The 17693-nt window shown below is 53.4% G+C and overlaps 7 protein-coding genes across 7 annotated transcripts; 5 read left to right on the top strand and 2 right to left on the bottom strand.

Moving 5' to 3' along the window:
* Window positions 1-1016: 1016 nt before the first annotated feature.
* Window positions 1017-2715, bottom strand: PG997_002268 (uncharacterized protein; the record flags this gene model as incomplete). The annotated part of the gene is made up of 3 exons (XM_066806583.1): window positions 1017-2032; window positions 2088-2417; window positions 2478-2715. 3 exons carry the CDS (start codon window positions 2713-2715, stop codon window positions 1017-1019), a joined length of 1584 nt encoding a protein of 527 aa, XP_066673879.1.
* Window positions 2716-3443: 728 nt separating this feature from the next.
* PG997_002267 (Ophiobolin F synthase) lies at window positions 3444-5252 on the top strand (the record flags this gene model as incomplete). The annotated part of the gene is made up of 3 exons (XM_066806582.1): window positions 3444-4084; window positions 4134-4718; window positions 4757-5252. 3 exons carry the CDS (start codon window positions 3444-3446, stop codon window positions 5250-5252), a joined length of 1722 nt encoding a protein of 573 aa, XP_066673878.1.
* Window positions 5253-5327: 75 nt separating this feature from the next.
* On the top strand, window positions 5328-5705 carry PG997_002266 (geranylgeranyl pyrophosphate synthase; the record flags this gene model as incomplete). Its single annotated transcript, XM_066806581.1, has 1 exon — window positions 5328-5705. The coding sequence occupies one exon, from the start codon at window positions 5328-5330 to the stop codon at window positions 5703-5705; it is 378 nt and encodes a 125-aa protein (XP_066673877.1).
* A 1009-nt stretch (window positions 5706-6714) lies between these two features.
* On the top strand, window positions 6715-8460 carry PG997_002265 (FAD-binding domain-containing protein; the record flags this gene model as incomplete). The annotated part of the gene is made up of 5 exons (XM_066806580.1): window positions 6715-6813; window positions 6872-7384; window positions 7451-7506; window positions 7580-8130; window positions 8192-8460. The coding sequence occupies 5 exons, from the start codon at window positions 6715-6717 to the stop codon at window positions 8458-8460; spliced, it is 1488 nt and encodes a 495-aa protein (XP_066673876.1).
* A 1184-nt stretch (window positions 8461-9644) lies between these two features.
* Window positions 9645-11227, top strand: PG997_002264 (cytochrome P450 3A19; the record flags this gene model as incomplete). The annotated part of the gene is given in 7 exon segments (XM_066806579.1): window positions 9645-9705; window positions 9762-10157; window positions 10210-10387; window positions 10442-10559; window positions 10602-10799; window positions 10825-10965; window positions 10985-11227. The coding sequence occupies 7 exon segments, from the start codon at window positions 9645-9647 to the stop codon at window positions 11225-11227; spliced, it is 1335 nt and encodes a 444-aa protein (XP_066673875.1).
* Window positions 11228-11830: 603 nt separating this feature from the next.
* PG997_002263 (uncharacterized protein) lies at window positions 11831-15204 on the top strand (the record flags this gene model as incomplete). The annotated part of the gene is given in 6 exon segments (XM_066806578.1): window positions 11831-11957; window positions 11983-12530; window positions 12545-12967; window positions 13011-14182; window positions 14200-14437; window positions 14524-15204. 6 exon segments carry the CDS (start codon window positions 11831-11833, stop codon window positions 15202-15204), a joined length of 3189 nt encoding a protein of 1062 aa, XP_066673874.1.
* Window positions 15205-15506: 302 nt separating this feature from the next.
* PG997_002262 (uncharacterized protein) lies at window positions 15507-16915 on the bottom strand (the record flags this gene model as incomplete). The annotated part of the gene is made up of 4 exons (XM_066806577.1): window positions 15507-15712; window positions 15789-15927; window positions 16003-16256; window positions 16699-16915. 4 exons carry the CDS (start codon window positions 16913-16915, stop codon window positions 15507-15509), a joined length of 816 nt encoding a protein of 271 aa, XP_066673873.1.
* Between the last annotated feature and the right edge of the window lie 778 nt (window positions 16916-17693).

Below are 17693 nucleotides of genomic sequence, written 5' to 3'. Positions count from 1 at the left end.
GTAAGGGCAGTGGTTCATGCTCAAGCCAGTGAATCCCCAGCTGCACCCCCGCAATGCCACCATCAAGCTCGACCCTTCTTCTTATACCCTTCTGATGAGAACGCCATCTTTGCTCAAAAGGGTTCAGTCTGATGGACCCTAGCAGCTCGTGCCGAGGTGGTCCGGTAGCATGTGGAGAGCTCCTCACAAACAGGCTCAAGCTGACCTCGGAGGAGGGGGAGAGAGGAGGAGCCAATGTCGAAATCATGCAGCCCTTTGTTGGCCCAGCCAACCCAGCTCTTGTCGGTCCAACACAATGCGTCGGTTGACATCCGGAAGTTCTCATACTCAATAATGGCATAAGGTATCCATTGCTTGCGTACGCTCGGGTCGGCGAAGTCACGAGTGCCGTCCGCGGCGATATGGTCCGGTAGGCGCAAACTGGATAATCGTTTGGGCCCATCGGCATACGAAATTTGAACCTCCAGAATTGCTGGGGGGGCACTCTCCTGCTGTCTACAGGCGCCGTAGGATGTGGGCAATCAGGTGTTGATCCTATATCGGATTATTAGCTTTTCGATTGTGTACATGGCAGTAGGGAAAAGGCATGCCTTGATTTTGCTCCATAGTTTCGGGTCGCGAGGAAACAGTTTCAGCGGATCGGTGTTGATGGGTATAAATCCGATAAAGAGGGACTGGGGATGCATAACGGATTTGAGAAACACGCAGGTACTTATAGATGGACCTGAAATATCCATGCAAGAAGGCAGGTGGGGGCGTCATGTAAGTCAGTACCGAGTAGGTGGTATTGATTTGGGAGGGAGGGTAAATGGTACGATCAGGAAATCGTACATCCACAATTTGTGGGCGTTATGATAGTGGGCTAGATCGAGTTTACATAATTCTATGTTTTGCTGGGCAATCTATGATGAATTGGCAATGTGAGTTCCAGACACATTCAGCCAAGCCTGGTCAAACCATAGAGAAAACAGCCTCTCCATATCGACTTCGCTTAACAGGTCACGGCACATAAGCAATCACTTGACCACCCGATGCACCTTCACCCGCAACCCCTTAGAATCCTCCGGCATGACCGGAACGACCGTATCGCTCGTAATCACCAAATCCGCCGCCGACGTCTCAAACAGCTCCAGCGCGCCGACGTCGTCCTTCCCACGCACCTCGCTAGTCCCGTACACCCGGAACAGCGCCGCCAGTGTCAAATAGAGCTCCGCGTACGCGAGGTTCATGCCCAGGCACGCCCGCCCGCCCTTGCCGAACGAGACGAGGTACCGGTCCAGCCGCGGGTTCTCGACCCAGCGCTCGGGGCGGAAGGCGTGCGAGTCCGCGAAGACGCGCTCGTCGTGGTGGACCAGGTTGCTCGTCATGCTCAGGGGCGTGCCGGGCGGGATGCGCCATTCGCGGTCCGCGGTGCGGTACACGAGGGTTTCGTCGGGGCAGATGCGGTGCAGGCGGTGCGAGATGGCGTGGCTGAGGCGTACGCCCTCCTGCACCACGCCCGTCAGGAAGGGTAGGCGCTCGAGCGCGGCCAGGCTGAGCGGCTGCGCCGGGTCTGGGATGGCGGCTTCTAGTTCGGCCTTCAGCTGCGACAGGATGGCCGGCGAGGCAAGGGTGAAGTAGGTTGACACGCCCAGTGCCCAGGCTGTGGTGATGGTGCCCGCGGCCACGACGACCTCGCCCTCCTGCCAGAGGCGGTCGCTTGACTTGTCGTAGTCGGACAGCTTGCTGTTGAGGATCTCGTGGAAGATCGTTCGCTGCGTCTTCTCGTACGAGTGCGTTTGATGCGCGTGCTGGATCTGGGCGACCTGCTGCTTGACGTTGGTCTGGAGCTGCGCGTAGGCACCCATGGCGGGGCTGAGTCGGAGCAGCCACGAGATCGGTAGCTTCCGGAGCATGTCCATCAGCCAGGGAAAATGCTTCAGCACGTGGCCGGACTTGCCGCCCTGTAGCATTGCGTCTCGGAAGGAAGGGTCGAAGTCTGGGGCCTGGAGACGGTCCTCGCTCCTTCCGAAGGCGTAGTATTCGACAATATCTACTCATGAATCAGTGAGGCAAGATCTACTGTAGGTATGAAGAGGGTGTCTTACCGTTGGTCAACGCGGCATAGGCATCATCCAGCTTCATCGTGGCCCCGCTCGTAGCGAACTCCTGGAGACGCCCCAGCAGAATGGCCATGTTCCGGTCCACGAGCGGCTGCAGGGCCCGCACGCTCTGCTTCGAGAAGTACGGCGATAGTGCCGCTCTTCGCACGCGGTGCTCATCATGCCCGAGAGTGCCAATTAGGCTCTCGTCAACCCCGAACGACCGGGTGATCCAATCCCACTTATCACGCTTCCGCCCGCTGCCGGCGTAGATAGTGTCATAGAAGTCCGGATCTACGATATGGATTTCATCCGGGTTGATGCGGATGATAGGGCCTTGCAAATGTGTCAGTATACTAGCTCAACAAAGCCCTGACGGACGGGGTCGGCACTTACCATATTGCTTGTGCAACCGACCGATCTTGAAGGTGTACTCGGGCTCGGCAACCACATCGTACCAGAACTCATACCAGTACGTCCACGCCGCAAGCCTCGGCCCTGGAAAATGCGCGATTGGACTCAAATACAGACGGTAGACGGTGAGGTACAGTATATAGATGATGGGAAGTGCGATAAGGGATACCAGCGGCACAGACTGGCCGAGTATATCGATAGACGAGATTGATATGGACATGTTGACAAACAAATGTTTGAAGAGAAACGAGGAATTTCGAGGCCAGGGAAGCTTGATGCGGGCTCTTGCAACCTACCACCAGTGCAAGTAACCACATCGGACTCCGGCTTCCGATAGGTAGACATGCATGTATGCGTATTTATGATCTATCCAGACGACGCCTGCTGGCGCGGGATACTAGATACCACAGCCAGTCCTCGGTGGGACTATTGGTTGCACCGACTGACTGTCTTTGATAGGGGGTGGTGGATCCACTACTATTACTTATTGAACTCGGGCCCGTGTTCAAAGATCTTGGTCGGGTCTTATCTTACGGCGTCACGGTGAGCATGCAGGTGGTCAGCACAACCATACCCGGAGTCTTACATCAGCGGTACTTTGAGGCCAGTCACACGAAATGGGCAGGACCGCGTCAGTAGCGCCGCGCGGGTCTGGATTATTGGATCTCCTGTTTGCATGTGATACGTCACATACCGCATTACACGGCATGTCAGGTATCTAGGTGACTCGTAACGGCGTGCTCTGTACTCCCCCCATTCGCCTCTACGGAAGTTTAGCAATGGATCACCGTCTTGGCTGGATTGATGTAGATACCTGAAATAGACGTAAAGGGAGTTTGGATCAATTTCTCACGGGTACCCAAGCCAGACACATGTCTTAGGGTAATAAAGCAGTTGCCGACAAATTACTATCGCTATCACTTTGGTATTGAAAGCAAGCTTCCAGCCATGGAGCCGTTGTCGTACCAGTCGAAGCTCGTCCCCGCCGACGAAGCCAGTAGGACGGGCTGTTTCACCACGCTTCCTATCCGCATTCACCCCCGAGACGACCTCGCGGACACAGCAAGCCACCGCTTTGTAAGAGATTGGGCGAGAGAGATCGGCGATGGCCGGGAAAAGAAAACACATTTCTCTTTCTCGCCAGTTGGGAACTGGTCTTCTCTCATCTACCCCGAAGCTATCCCGGAGCGGCTGGGCGTGCTGGCATACCTCTCCGACCTTGGGCTGATTCACGATGGTAAATCTGCTCCCACTCTACTTCCGCTCATATGTGTGTTTGTTGACAGTTTTGTTCCAGATAAGGGCGAGGGCCTCAGCATCGAGGAGGCTAAAGCCGAGAACGATGAGCTTCATGCAGCTTTGGATCCGGATGACGGGCGATGTCTGACTCCGGACTCGCGAGCCATGAAGACCAAGAAGCTCGTGTCGCAGTGTATTCTTGAATGCGTCAACCTTGACCATGAACGTGGCCTGAACATGCTCGCTGCGTTCCGCGACGTCTGGCTAGCGATAAGCGAGAAGAACAGCGACAAGGAAGCGCAGACTATCGAAGAGTACTTGCAATACCGCAGCGAAAACGGCGGGATGCTGTAAGCACCCTGAGCTCTTCTCTGAATCCAGAGGCTAACCAACTGACAGCGTTTTCTGGCCGATGCTCCAGTTCAGTCTTGCGATATCCCTCTCCGAGGCCGACCGCAAGCTCGCGCAGCCTATGATTGATGCAGCCACGGAAGGACTCCTGCTGGCCAACGACTACTTCAGCTGGGAGCGGGAATGCAGAGAATTAGAGTCCGGGCATTCGCAGCGGATTGTGAGTGCCGTTGAATTGTTCATCAGAACCGAAGGGCTTTCACCCGAGGCCGCCAAGGACGAAGTCAAACGAAGAATTATCAAGTCCGAGAGTGACTTTTGCCAGCGACGTGACGAACTCTACAGAGCCCAGCCGGGTACACCTGAGAAACTGAGAAGGTGGATTGATTGCGCCGGCTTGGCTGTTTCGGGAAACCACTACTGGTGCTCTGCTTGCCCGAGGCAGAATGCGTGGAAGAACGAGACCCTTACCAACGGCACCAACACCATGAACATCAGTCACGGCACCAATGGCGTCCACGGCGGCAATGGTACCAACGGCAACGGCCCCAAGAGGGCATTGTCACCTATTACAGAAGATGATATACCTACGAAAAAGAGGAGGAACTCCTACGACGTTTCCAGTTACCCACTGTATGAACCATCAAGTCTTGCCCTGGATGCGCCCGCAGACTACATATCCAGCATGCCCTCCAAAGGCGTCCGAGGCGCCCTCATCGACGCCCTCAGCACCTGGCTCCACGTCCCCCAGCCGCGATCCAGCGCATCACCTCCGTAGTCAACACGCTCCACAACGCGTCCCTCATCCTGGACGATCTCCAAGACAACTCCCCTCTGCGCCGGGGTCTACCGGCTGCCCACGTCATCTTCGGGCCGGCCCAGTCGATCAACAGCGCGACCTTCATGTTCGTCCGCGCCGTGGGCCAAGTCGCGCACGGCCTGAGCCCCGCGGCCCTGACGGCGGTGCTCGAGGAGCTCGAGGGCCTCTACCTCGGCCAGAGCTGGGACCTGTACTGGAAGCACAACCTGGTCTGCCCGAGCGAGGCCGAGTACGTCAACATGGTCGATCACAAGACGGGCGGCATGTTCCGGATGCTTTTGCGCATGCTGCAGGCCGAGAGCGGCACTACCACCGGCAGGAGACTACACAAACTACACCACCGATGACACCACCGTCGCACCTGGACTTTGAACGTCTCACGCTCCTCTTCGGCCGCTTTTTTCCAGATCCGCGACGACTACATGAACTTCGGCGACTACGCCGCGCAAAAGGGTCTCTGCGAGGACCTCGATGAGGGCAAGTTCTCGTACCCCGTCGTCTACTGCCTCGCGCACCACCCGGAGTACCGGGGCCACCTCCTGGGCGTGTTCCGGCAGCGGCCCACCTCGACCTCGAGCAACGGGTCGTCCCCGCCGCTGTCCAAGGAGTGCAAGGCGCACCTGACGGCGTGCCTGAAAAAGAGCGGGGCGTTTGACAAGACGCTGGACTGCTTGCGGGACCTGGAGCGCGAGCTCGAGGGGGAGATTGGGCGGCTGGAGCGGGCGGCGGGGGAGGCGAATCCGATGCTGCGGTTGTGTCTTGCGAAGCTCAGTGTTAAGGGGATTGCTAGGGTGGAATAGGCGAGATTATCTCATTGGCGCGGGTTACTCTGTAGTGCTGTAGTTACTTGATTTGTTGGCGTACATGAATGCAGATTTTACCAAGCATGCTATCCGGCATGCCCAATCAGGGGCTAACACCATGTGGGAACCTGTCCCAAAAGGCCAGCATAGGTACTTGTAAGCAGTACTCTCTAGTTGTGTCAGATTACGTGCAGCCCTCCATCAACATCCTGCCAAGCCCAAAGCCAAGATTTGTTCCACGCCAGGCACATGCCACAGATTCGATTGATATGCCAAAAAGGCATGATCAGGACTATATTCAACTGTTTGATCACGCAAAAAGAAATTGGTAATGCTGTGTGAGGGAATCGAACCCCCGGTAAGTCACTAATGCAGGGGTATACGTAATTCTTTCACTTTCCTATTTCTTTTTTCTAGCTTGGAAGGCTAGAATTCTACCACTGAACTAACACAGCCTGTCCCGGGCGAACACTTTACTGTGCCAGAAAATCAGCTTATTGACATACACTACTTGTTGGTTGATGATCCTTCATGGTTTTAATAGCTTACGCAAGAGAAAATTGGCAGGCATTACATTAGTGGAGGGTAGTGTCTTATCAGTCGAAAGCACTCCCGGACCCAACCATGACGGCTCTCACATCAGCCGCCGCATCTGCGGCCAAGATCAATAATAGCAAACCCGCCGAGCGCCCGGGTGCCTGGGCACCGATTATACACGATACTTGCAGGGCCACATACGAATCCCACCTATGCGGTCAACAATACCGGGCCGGGCTTACGTGGGCATTGTCCCGAGATACGGGGGTGGCATATCTAGCTCTTACGAACATACCTGGCCCAAAGCAAACCTGTTCACATGTGAGACCTCAGTTCTTGGCCCCGGAAGATAAACGAAGACTTGACGTGGTTCATACGGGTAGCTTGTCACGCTACACTACAGTAACCACGCACCAGAGGTTATTGTCAAACGCAAACATTGTGTGCGATTCATTGTAACTGAAGCAAAATGCGACAATCGTGGCACCTGATCTGGTCCGGCGTTTTCTGTGCCTGTATTGGACGAAGTCAAGCTCTGAAAGCAGACTATGTCGCATGCAATAGCGCAGTACGTATCACTAAATTGTAGCCCGGACACAAAGAAAGGGGCCATCTAACATGCGTAGTGTACCGCCCTATCTAGCCAAGGGCTGTCGGTGACACCACTTGGCACCTATGTTGCACCATTCAGCCAGGAGTCTCTTCGCGTGTGGGAGGGCGATGGCAAACCACTCTTTTGGGCGCAGCAGCAGCAATCCGCCCGACCGGCCTGTCTTGTCTACGCCCGGTCCGCCGAGGAGATCGCCGCCGTGATCGGGACGGCGCGAACTACCGGGTGCCCCTTCGCCATACGTGGCGGAGGACATTCCGATATCCCGGGGGCGAGCAACATCGACGGCGGCATCACGGTGAACATGGCCGGCCTCAGCGACGTCGTGGTAGACGAGAGCATCGGAGTGGCTCGCGTGGGCGCCGGCGCCAAGTGGGGCGACGTATATGCGGAACTCGAGAAAACGAACCGGACGGTCGTGGGCGGCCGGTTGAGGGACGTGGGAGTAGGGGGACTGTTGCTGGGCGGTGGGCTGAGCCACTTCTCTGGCTTGCACGGTTGGGCTTGTGATAATGTTCGCAACTATGAGGTACTCACCGATGTTGATATAAACCCCTATCATCATGCTGTGTTCTAACGCCTTCGTGTATCACAGGTCGTGCTTGCTAACGGTAGCATCATCAATGTGTCGCAATCCGCCCATCCGGACCTGTACCGCGCCCTTCGGGGTGGCGGCAACAACTTCGGTGTCATCACACGATTTGACCTGGACATGTTCCCCCAGGGGCCTGTATGGGGGAGGTCTGCACGTGTGGCCGCTGCTGCCCTCCGTTACATCCACCATCACGGGGGCGTTTGTCAAGTTTGCCCACGAGGCACCGTCCGACCCGCACGTGTCACTCTTTGCGGGCCTGGGATACATGCAAGGCAGTTTCGCCTGGGCCGTGGGACAGTACGACACGCTCGGTCGGGAGGAGCCTCCTATCTTCGCCCAGTTCCGGGATGATCCCGAGAAGTACGGGGCTAACAAGGTTGTCAGCACCGCGCGGGTGACTTCGTTGACAGACCTTGCCAACGAGCTCAACCAGTCCGAGCCGCCGGGTCGGCGTAGCAGGTTTACGACGGCGACCCTCAAGGTTGATCAAGACCTATTGAAGCAGATGGCCGCCTTCTACGTAGAGCAGGTGAAGAAGGCACTGGGTAACGGCCTGGACAAGGATGAAGGGTTTGCGCCGATGTTGGGAATTCAGCCACTAACACGAAACATCCTCAAGGCGCAGGCAAAGCGCGGTGGAAACGTGATGGGCCTCGATGAGGAGGATGGGCCACTAATGAGTGAGTAATATCTTCCCCCACCATAATCAGATTGGTTCTGACGGCTTCACTTGTATCAAAGTATGTTCTTTTGGATGGGAGTGGTCTCACGAATCCGATGACGGGAGCGTCATTGCCGGGATCAAGGCTGTGCTGGAGCAGTCCGTAGCAGCCGCCAAGGAGAGAGGGCTCTATTATCCGTTCAAGTACATGAACTACGCAGCCGAAGACCAGGATCCAGTTGCGAGTTATGGAGTAGACAATGTCGAGTTCCTTAAGAAGGTTCGGAACATGTACGATGCCGATGGGCTGTTTACAGAGCTAGTCCCTGGGTGGTTCAAGGTCGTGTAATTGGTACCCCTTGCCCTCCAAATGCTGTGTTACATAATACAAGCAAGAGGAGCACATGTGAAAGAACCTCGACCACGTGAATCTTTTCAGAAAACATGGAGTCACAGTGATACGTAATTGCCCTAGGATAATGTTTTCAAGTCTTAGCCTGACGGGAGATGACGTGGTAAATGTCGTGGTTTAGGCCCTCTATGTTGACAAACTAACTCATCTCGGCACACGGGACTATCTCCGCGCCCGGGAGTTTGTTATACCGCTTCTTAGGTTGCTAAAGATGAGTGTCACTGTGCAAGGGCTAGGGCATAGGGGTGACAAGCGGGTGAACAGAGAACGGTGCACGAAGAGTAGCTTCCTGGGCGTCTGCAGTCATACTTGGAATGATTCTAGGCGCTTCGGTCAACCGTCTTTGACATATGGCATATCCTGTGTGGGGGGCGTTACACCGGATGTGAAATATGACAAAAATGTAAGACATGACTGCATGACAAACTCCGACGTTGGCGGCTTGTTCGTCCGCCATCCCCCGCAGTAAGCACAGGAACTGGACCCGACTTCAACTGCTGAAACCTGGACTCCGACTAAGCACTACGTCCTTCGGAACCAGACTGCAGATGCTGCACAACGATATACCAACGTCGCTCACGTCAGATCCTTTAGGCGCGGCGCGATAAGCAAATCAATAGTGACCTGCACGCATGCACGTCATTCTGTACTGTATTTTCAATACCCAGGCCAGGCCCCAGAGGGGACTTGCAACCACCAGAATCGTGCGGACCTCGACTATGATACCAATTTGAAATTGCTGTTCTTCTTGATTCCCCGTGGTACTGGTATAGCGATTACCTGTCCATCTCCCATTCTAATACTGTTCCACTAATCGCCAAAACCAACATCTATCATGGCAGTACTGTCCCTGTTACCAGCTTGGAGCTGGGGACAACAAGTCGGCATTATATTGGTTATCGTAAGTAGTGCCATTCGATCTTTAGGTTTACTTGTATTCTCCGATCTGTCTAATAATAAAAGTTTGCCCTTGCTACGGCAGCAGTAGTGGTATATGGCTGCGTCTTCCACCCAATATCCCATGTGCCTGGACCATTTTTGGCCAAGTTCTCTCCGGTTAGTTCCCACACACTAGACTACTTGCCAAACACCATATTTCTAACAGAACCAAGCTATGGATAATGCGAGCCTTGTACCGCATGCGGTTCAACTCGGAACTGCAGGCCCTCCACCAAAAATATGGTAAGACTATTGCCCGTGGTACTATGTCCTAGAAAAGCATGACTGATTTGTTCTAGGACCTGCGGTACGGATTGGTCCCAATGAGGTATCATTTGCTTCCCTGGAGGCCGAGACCACAATCTACGCGAAGCAAGAGGACGGCCGGTTCTCCAAGGATGGGACCTTCCTGACGCTCTTCTCAGACCTGGTTCTGAACGCGCCCACCCTCATCACCATACCCGACCCAGCGCTTCACAGGAGACTGCACAAAGTGATCGAGCAAGCATTCACGCCTCAAGCGCGTGCAAAGCAGGAGCCTATCCAGAAGATCCATATCGATATGGCCATTTCCGAGATAGACGAGATTGTAGACAGGGGAAGTACGATGGATCTCGCGGACACGCTGGAAACGATGTTCTGGGAAATCATTGGGGACCTGGCTTTCGGGGAGCCGCTCATGTCCGGAAAGCGCCGTGAGTCGCGAAGGGGCCTTTTTCAAACGACAGAGAGCTAACCTGAGATCAGCAACGTATGAGTCCTTGAAGAAACGCGGTAAAGCATCTATGCCCATGATTGAAGCGCTGAGCTTCTGCCTGACAATGCCCGGAATCGCGCAAGCGCTGCAGCTCGCCAGGGGACTTGTCACAGCAATGACACCGTCTTCGCAGCTCTCCAAGCTTGTACCGTCGACCAAACTACGCGAGTAAGTATTCATCCCGTGTTTTTCATACCGGCACTCCCACTGACCGTCCCATAGCTGCATCGAACGGCAAGATGGCAGAGAGGACTTTCTCACCGCCATCATGGGCAGCGAGAAGCAAGGCCTGACACTCGATGCGGATGCCTTCTTCAGCAATGCTATGGGCTTGACGTTAGTAGCATGATTACTTGACCAGCCACAAGACTTTCACTGACAGGCAGGCGCATCAAGACTGGCCGGCTATCAGACCACAGCCACAACGCTGGCCGCTACGTTTTACCACGTTCTGCGCTATCCCGATGCCTATCGCCGGCTTTGCGCCGAAATACGCTCCAGCCTGGCTAGTGAAGATGACATCACCGGGGAGCGGCTTGCCCGACTCCCTTCCTTAACGCCTGCGTCCGCGAAACCCTGCGTCTGCTCCCCCTGCCAATGGCAAGACGGCGCAGCGCACTGCGCCCGAGGGCATCATAGCGGGGCTCTACATCCCCGCCGGGACCATCGTCTCGGCCGACCTGTACACGATCCAGCGGTCGCTGGAGTACTTTGCTGACCCTGCTACCTTCCGCCCGGAGAGGGTGGTTAGACGGTGCGGAGAAGAGCGCCGAGTTCCACGCCGACAACCCGGTCGCGTACCGCCCATTCCTTATCGGGAGCAGAGCGTGTATTGGCCGGCAGATGGCGCAGCAGAGCATTCGGCTCATTGTGGCCAGTTTGCTGTGGCGGTACGACTTTGAACTCCTGGATCCGGAAGGGTTTGTTTGGGAGCGGGATGCGGGTAGCAGTCTCATCTACACCGACTATCAAGTCAATGTTCATGTAAAAAGGACTAGTGGGAGATAGATTATGGTCTCCTAAACTGGTAATCTATATTGAGTTGTTTGGCATTGCGGTTATCCAGATTCAAAACATTCCCGCTAAAGGGTCAGGGCAACTTGGGAGTTTATCTACCCCTAAACATGGATACAAAAGGTTGAACGGATTTAGAGTCAAAAATTATAATAACAGCCCCAAACATAGCTACTTTAACGAAATGCCTCCTGACAGAGAATTTACTTGGATACGTAAGTCGGAGGCACATCGGTGGCTGGTATTCCTAATGATAGGAAGGTTAGTGCTGGTGAATGCCGAAGCGGCAGCTGAAAGGGTTCCATCACCTTGCGAATAGGTGACCTTCGGGAGGCCTCAATGCAGCCTAAATGGAGAGAGTAATGGAAACGAATCGAATGACAGCCTGATTTTGCATCGACGAGTGGTAGGCCACAGTTGCCGCTGCATCTGTTATTCGACGAGTACCCCGCTTCCTGATGTCACCCGGTCAATGCCACGAGATGAACATCGCCCAGTTCCGTCACCTTCATCATCTCCTGTCTGATCATGAGCGGTTCAGTCTACATGTCCAATACACTTGAATATCTTTTCTATCCTTGAAATTCGCCTTTCAACATGTCGATAGGCCGTTTCCAGGCTGGGCTCGCCCAAGCAACCCAGGAGCTTACTATGGCGGCTGCCAATTTCAACTTCGATTTCACACTGATGAAGTTTGAGGCCCCCGCTGAGTACAAGTCCATCGGTACCCTTCTCGCTCCCAAAAAGAGTCCGGGAGGCAGAGACTGGACCGATCCATGTAACGGCAAGGAAACTTGGGGCTCTTTTTGAGGGTGCGTGTCCGGAGACGCCCAATCTCATCAAGGCATATGGCCAGCGAGCTTCCGAAATCTCGAAAGAGGTATCGGAATCTGATCCGGGTGGCTCAGGGCATTTCGGTAACTGGATTCGCTCCGAATTCGGCGGTATTGACGCAACTTCGATTTGGGCGGCAGCGACCTCGAGCAAAGCTGCCCTTCCCGTACATTTGCTAGCCTGCATCATTGCCAGAATGTGGACTGACTCTGAAGCCACTTCACTCTGGGCGGAGATAGTAATTGAGAGGAAGAAAGAAATCTTATCCGCATTCGAGGAAGGTGCGGAGGTTCCCTTTGCCCTGGCTTCAGCCGCCCAGCAGGAAATCACCCGTGAGCATCTCAGCCAGTGGGATTCCAGTGCACGTGCGTGGCTACAGACGGCCGACAAATCAAGACAGCGGCAATACAAGCAGTTTCTACTCATAATAGAGAACCTCAGTATTGCCGTGCACCGGAACAAAGTCTCCTCTACAAGGATGTGATCAACGCCTGGACATCAGCGCTCACCGCTACCGAAGGCCTTATATCCGGTAGGCCACATGCTGTCCGAGATGGATCAGTACTTCTGGGGATCTCAGCTTGGCATATCTTCCCTGACATTCTGGTATTTGCCGGGCCACCAACTGGCAATATCCCCATTGCGATGGGTGACTCCCTGGTTAGACAGGGTGGGGTCTTGTCACTGGGTATCTCAGACCCAGATTATCGAGAGGTTGAAGGTGTTTACTGGTCGCTATCACTGTCTCATCATATGCATTATGGCGAGGCCGTAAAACGCACGCGAAGGCTTGACGTTGATGGGTCACGATTGACCTTGGACGAGTTCTTCCTGGTTTGCATCGGCAGCCTTCTCCGAAACTGGTCTATTCCCACAACGGAGCTCCTCAAGTTACTCAACGTCCTTGAGGAGATAAGAAAAAGACTATCGACGCAAGCCCCAGAATCATTACGCGCCCGAACGGAAGAAGTTCGATTGTGATTGGTGGCAAGTCATAGAGAAGTCACGACGTGCATTTGCAGTGGGCGACAAAGAGGCCAAACTCGCAGTCTCCTTGGGACGTCGTCGACCCGCATTCCTTCCAGCTGTATTCTCAACAGGTCGAAAACCGCTATTTGGACTGCTCGATATATCCAATATTCTCTTTCTTCTTGCAGATCCGGAGGGGAAAATCAAATTTCTTCGGCGGCTTGCAACAAGAGTTCCGGGGCTAAACAATACCAACAGTATTATACTTTGTTTTGATAAGCGGCCAGTCGAAGGAACAGGCGTCCAATTCTCTACTGCTTTCCCTTCCATGGATGGAGATGGGCAGCCTCCCATTCGTACAAGTCGTGTCAACCAGTATCATCGGTGGATCCAGATCCCGGACCAATTCCGCGACGTTTATGACGAAGCCATCAGAAAAGCGAAAGATGAATGTCAGATCGAGGGGGATGAGAATACTGACCCACGAAGATCACTGCACGGTTTAGTGGACAGTATCGACTTCCCAATGGTTGATCCAGATGAACCTAAACAATCTGTTGAGCTTGATGGAAGTACGTGGGGGCAAGATTTCGAGACAGCAAGAGACGGAGATCAAGACGGATTGCTGGATGCTCGACGCAAATTCACAGCTATGAAAGACGAGGCTGAGAGGAAGTATGTTGAGCAATGCGCTGATTATCTGACGCAGTGCGAGCGGGAGCTCAAAGCCGAAACAATTGAATACCTAGGGTCCGACCAGCAGGTGGATGCTTTTGAGCAAGAGCGATACTTCGAGTCACACAGCAACGAATATCCTGCCGTGGTACCAATTTCCAATGACCCATGGAGCTACAATAGCCACCTTGACATCATTACATCCGCAGGACAAAGTCAGGACACCTACGAGGCATTCTTCGGCCAGAACAGTAAGCGCGAAGCCTTCCAAAAGGAGTCACTTTGCAGGCACGAGCATGCCGTTGTCTATGCCAAGCACATTGAGACCAGCCCGACAGAGCCCGATATCACATTAGATGACATACTGTGGTGTTTCGAGTACGACTTCATTGATCCAACTCGCCTGAATGAGGTGCTTGAGAAAGAGCCTGCTTTAGGCTTCTTGCAAGTATTAGCCGCCATCAACGAGATGTACCGCGAACCTGCAGCGGGAGGGCAACCATTTCGTGCTCAATCGTTGATGGAGTTTTAGACCCTCCCATATTTTCCAAGGGGTTCAAGGATGATGAGTGGGCTAGAGCGTCATTACACCTGTCTATCAATCAGGCTTCAGCGATTGCCTTGATAGGTTATTTTGAGACGGGAAACAACTTCATCACCAATATGAAGAATGTACACAACATCATTGGTCTTAACGGCGGAGATTCGATTTTCGTACGCACAGCAGTAAGTTGTTTTGTCGATTGCTTTGACTATAACCTCTCTAGATACCCACGTAGTAGCAGGAGACTGATCGAGAGCCCAATCACTAGATCCTCAATGATCCAGAGATGACCTACCCTGAATACAGCTTCACTCGCATCCTCGGAAACATAGGCAAATCCGGGTTTTCCATCCTCACATCACCATCAAATCTCATGGTACGCAAGCTGGATCCAGCCGCGTGGCGAATCGAGTCGTCAGCTTTTGACGGTGTTCCCTTGGATCAGTTCTCCAACACGTCGCTGCATCTCAGTCTCACCGATTGGGAAGTCCCACTGGTGCAATTCCAGTCCGTCGGCCAGCGCAATGCTGACGTCAACGTCATCGAGGCTGTCATTTCGGTACGCGACGCAGGAAAGTGGGTGGCTGATGTCGACATATGTCGTGCCCTCGTCAGCAAGCAGCTGGAGAGACAGTCCCATAGCAACAGTGGCAGTAATGGGTGTACGCACGTTTCCCAAGAGCATTCTGGCGAAGGGAGGCCCCTAGTCAGCGAGAGGGACGGTGAACTGCTGTCGATTGAGACCTGGGACCAGGTTCTTGATGATACAGAGGGGCCCGCGGTCGTCAGATGCTATGATAATCACATTGCACGGTTGGCTATCATATCGATGCTGTGTCAGCACAGCAAGGCGGCTGGTCGGCCTGTGGTAATCTGTCACAAAACGACCTGTTGGAAGTGCCATGCCAAGCGCAACAGGCAGACTCGAGATGTGACATATATATATTAGACAGTTTTCTAGTTGGACTTGATGTCAAAGTCTTGTAGGTAGGCGCATGGGGAAAGGTTCAAGATCAACGAATACAGTAAAAAGTCGATATAAAAAAAGAGCGATGGTCCCGGCCAAGGAGCTAGGGAAAATGTACCCCCTGAATCCAAAGCAAATGGGAACCTGGCCGTCTGAACCGGCCAGAGTTCGATTCCTCGCCAATCCAACAAAATTAACCGTTCATTCAATCCTTGCTCTCGAAAACGCGCAACCCAAAAACTCGACTAAACTCCCCATAGGATCCCATTAAGATGTAAAGGTCATCATTTCATGAAGTCACAAGTCTTGCGACAGACACAAATCCACAACTTGGCAACAACCTCATCCTGGACAAACTCTTCGTCCTCCCATTCGTCGCCGTCGAAAAGCCCGCGGGCCGCCAGGGACTTGGCCTCCTCATCCGGTATTGTGTTGTTGGAAAAGACGTTGCGCACGGCGACGGTGCCGATCGCAAGATCGCTGGGGGAGTCTAGGTGGGTAGAGAAAGTGGTTAGCCTGATTCAAGGCTGGGGGGCAGGATGCATGGCATCGAGGGGGCGGTGTACAGATGGTCTCGCCGCTGCGGAGCTGGTAGTAACCTCCTTGCATCGCAGGCGAGCGGGTGTTCATGTCATTATTGTTCAGGGGCTTGTTGCCCTTGGTGAAGAGGTTGCCATCGGGCTTGCAGTCGAGGTTCTTCTTGCACTGGGAACAGAGTCAGCATGGTCCTCCGGTCTATACCGTTCAGCAAAAACAAGTTAAAGGGACAGGAAATCATACATATTGGAAGTCCTCCTCGCCCTTGAAGCTCAGGCTGAACTTACAAGGAAATTTATCTTCCTTGTTGTCTTCGTTCTGCTTCTGGCACGCCTTGATGGCGTTCTTGATCTGGGCGCCCTGGCTGTCCTGGGCGCCGTCGTCGGTGCAGCGGAAGAACTGCTTACCGCCGTCGGCCTCGGACGTAGAGGCGAAGGGGAACTCGTCGCAGCTGGTCTTGCCGGGGTTCTTGTCTTTCCAGTCCTTCTTCTTACATTCTGTATCACCAGAAAAGAACGCCTTTTGTATTAGTCGACAATTTTGGTTGGCTTCGAGGGTTGGCACAGTCTAGCCGCCCACTTACCGTTCTCCCAGTCCTTCTCGCCATTGGGCTTGTTGCAGCCGGCCGAAATCCGTCTCTCATCCTTTTTCTTCTTATCGGCTCCGTCGAAGGTGTAATTGTTCGATTTAAGGTGGCATCGAGTGCCTTTCTTGTGCTTAGCCGAGATACCAGGACGAAGGATGTTAACGAGGCAACTCGACTTACCATAGCACTAGGGAAAGAGTTCTAGTGTTAGAGCTATTTGCAAGTCATCCTACATCATAAATGCTTGCCCATGATGGATCTCACCATGGTGTTACATGTCTCTGGTCAATACTCACTCGATCAGTTTCGGCTTTTTAATCGGGCATGCTAGGGTGTGGGGTTGGTTTACTTACCGCCAGCCCCCTTTCTTTTTTTCTTCCCACTGTTGTATGGGGAGCATTGGACAACAAAAGTAAAAGGCTTGTCGGCATCCCCGTCTCGTTTCGGCTTGGGCTTGTTGGCCCTTTCTTCAAGCCCGGCTTCGCGGCGCGGGTACGAAACTGCAGGGAAGATGGAGGCCCACGCCACCCAGTAAAAGCCAACGGCGAGGAACAAGACAAAGAGTCTCATGGTGACTAGACTCGAACAGCGGTGTAATGAAATATGAGAAAATCCGAGGTAATTGGAACTATGATCTTGTGTCGAGGACTTGCGTTTGGTGTGGCATAATCTATATTTGAAAAGGTGAATGATGACCTTTTATATAGTATCACAGGACACTATAGTGCTGGTATAAACGGCAAGAGAGCCTAGACTGAGATAGCCGGCTATCATAGGCCCCCAATACGCCCCCAATACTGCCTCGTCATAATCTCAGCACTCGTCATCTTCTGTGTATCGTAGAGATGGGCTGTAAATTGCAATACGAGCTTCCTAGATGAACCATGGCCTTAGGCAACTACGAGAACTGTGTGAGTCAGTAAGATATCAATAAGGCTGACTAGAAGGACTGGGCACAACTTACCATCGTACATGGCCCCTAACTAATCATGGCGAGGGAAGGGTTTCACAAAAGGGTTCACTACTCTATATGCGTAAGCTTATAGATTCAGGAGACTGTGCCTGGTAGCATAGCCCTCGGTGTAGGATATTAAACAAGGCTAGCTAGAAGGATTTGAACACAACATATTATCGTACTCGGCCCTCGACTAATCATGGAGGAAAAAGGGTTTCACAAAATGGTCTCACTACTTTCCAAACGTAAGCTTATGGATTCACGAGACCGTCCTCGGCGCCATAGTCCATACCTCCCAGGTGCCTTATTTATCTGGTAACTGTCCAACCCTGACACGTAGGATCTCAGGCTTGCATTAGTCAGTTTGCAATAACATGGACCTTGGGCGACCTC

Source organism: Apiospora hydei (assembly GCF_038363865.1).
Source record: "Apiospora hydei strain CBS 114990 chromosome Unknown utg000003l_segment0_segment0, whole genome shotgun sequence".
Classification (NCBI taxonomy): Eukaryota; Fungi; Ascomycota; class Sordariomycetes; order Amphisphaeriales; family Apiosporaceae; genus Apiospora; species Apiospora hydei.
The sequence above is the reverse complement of the archived record's forward strand: the minus strand, read 5'-3'. Positions and strand labels throughout refer to the sequence as shown.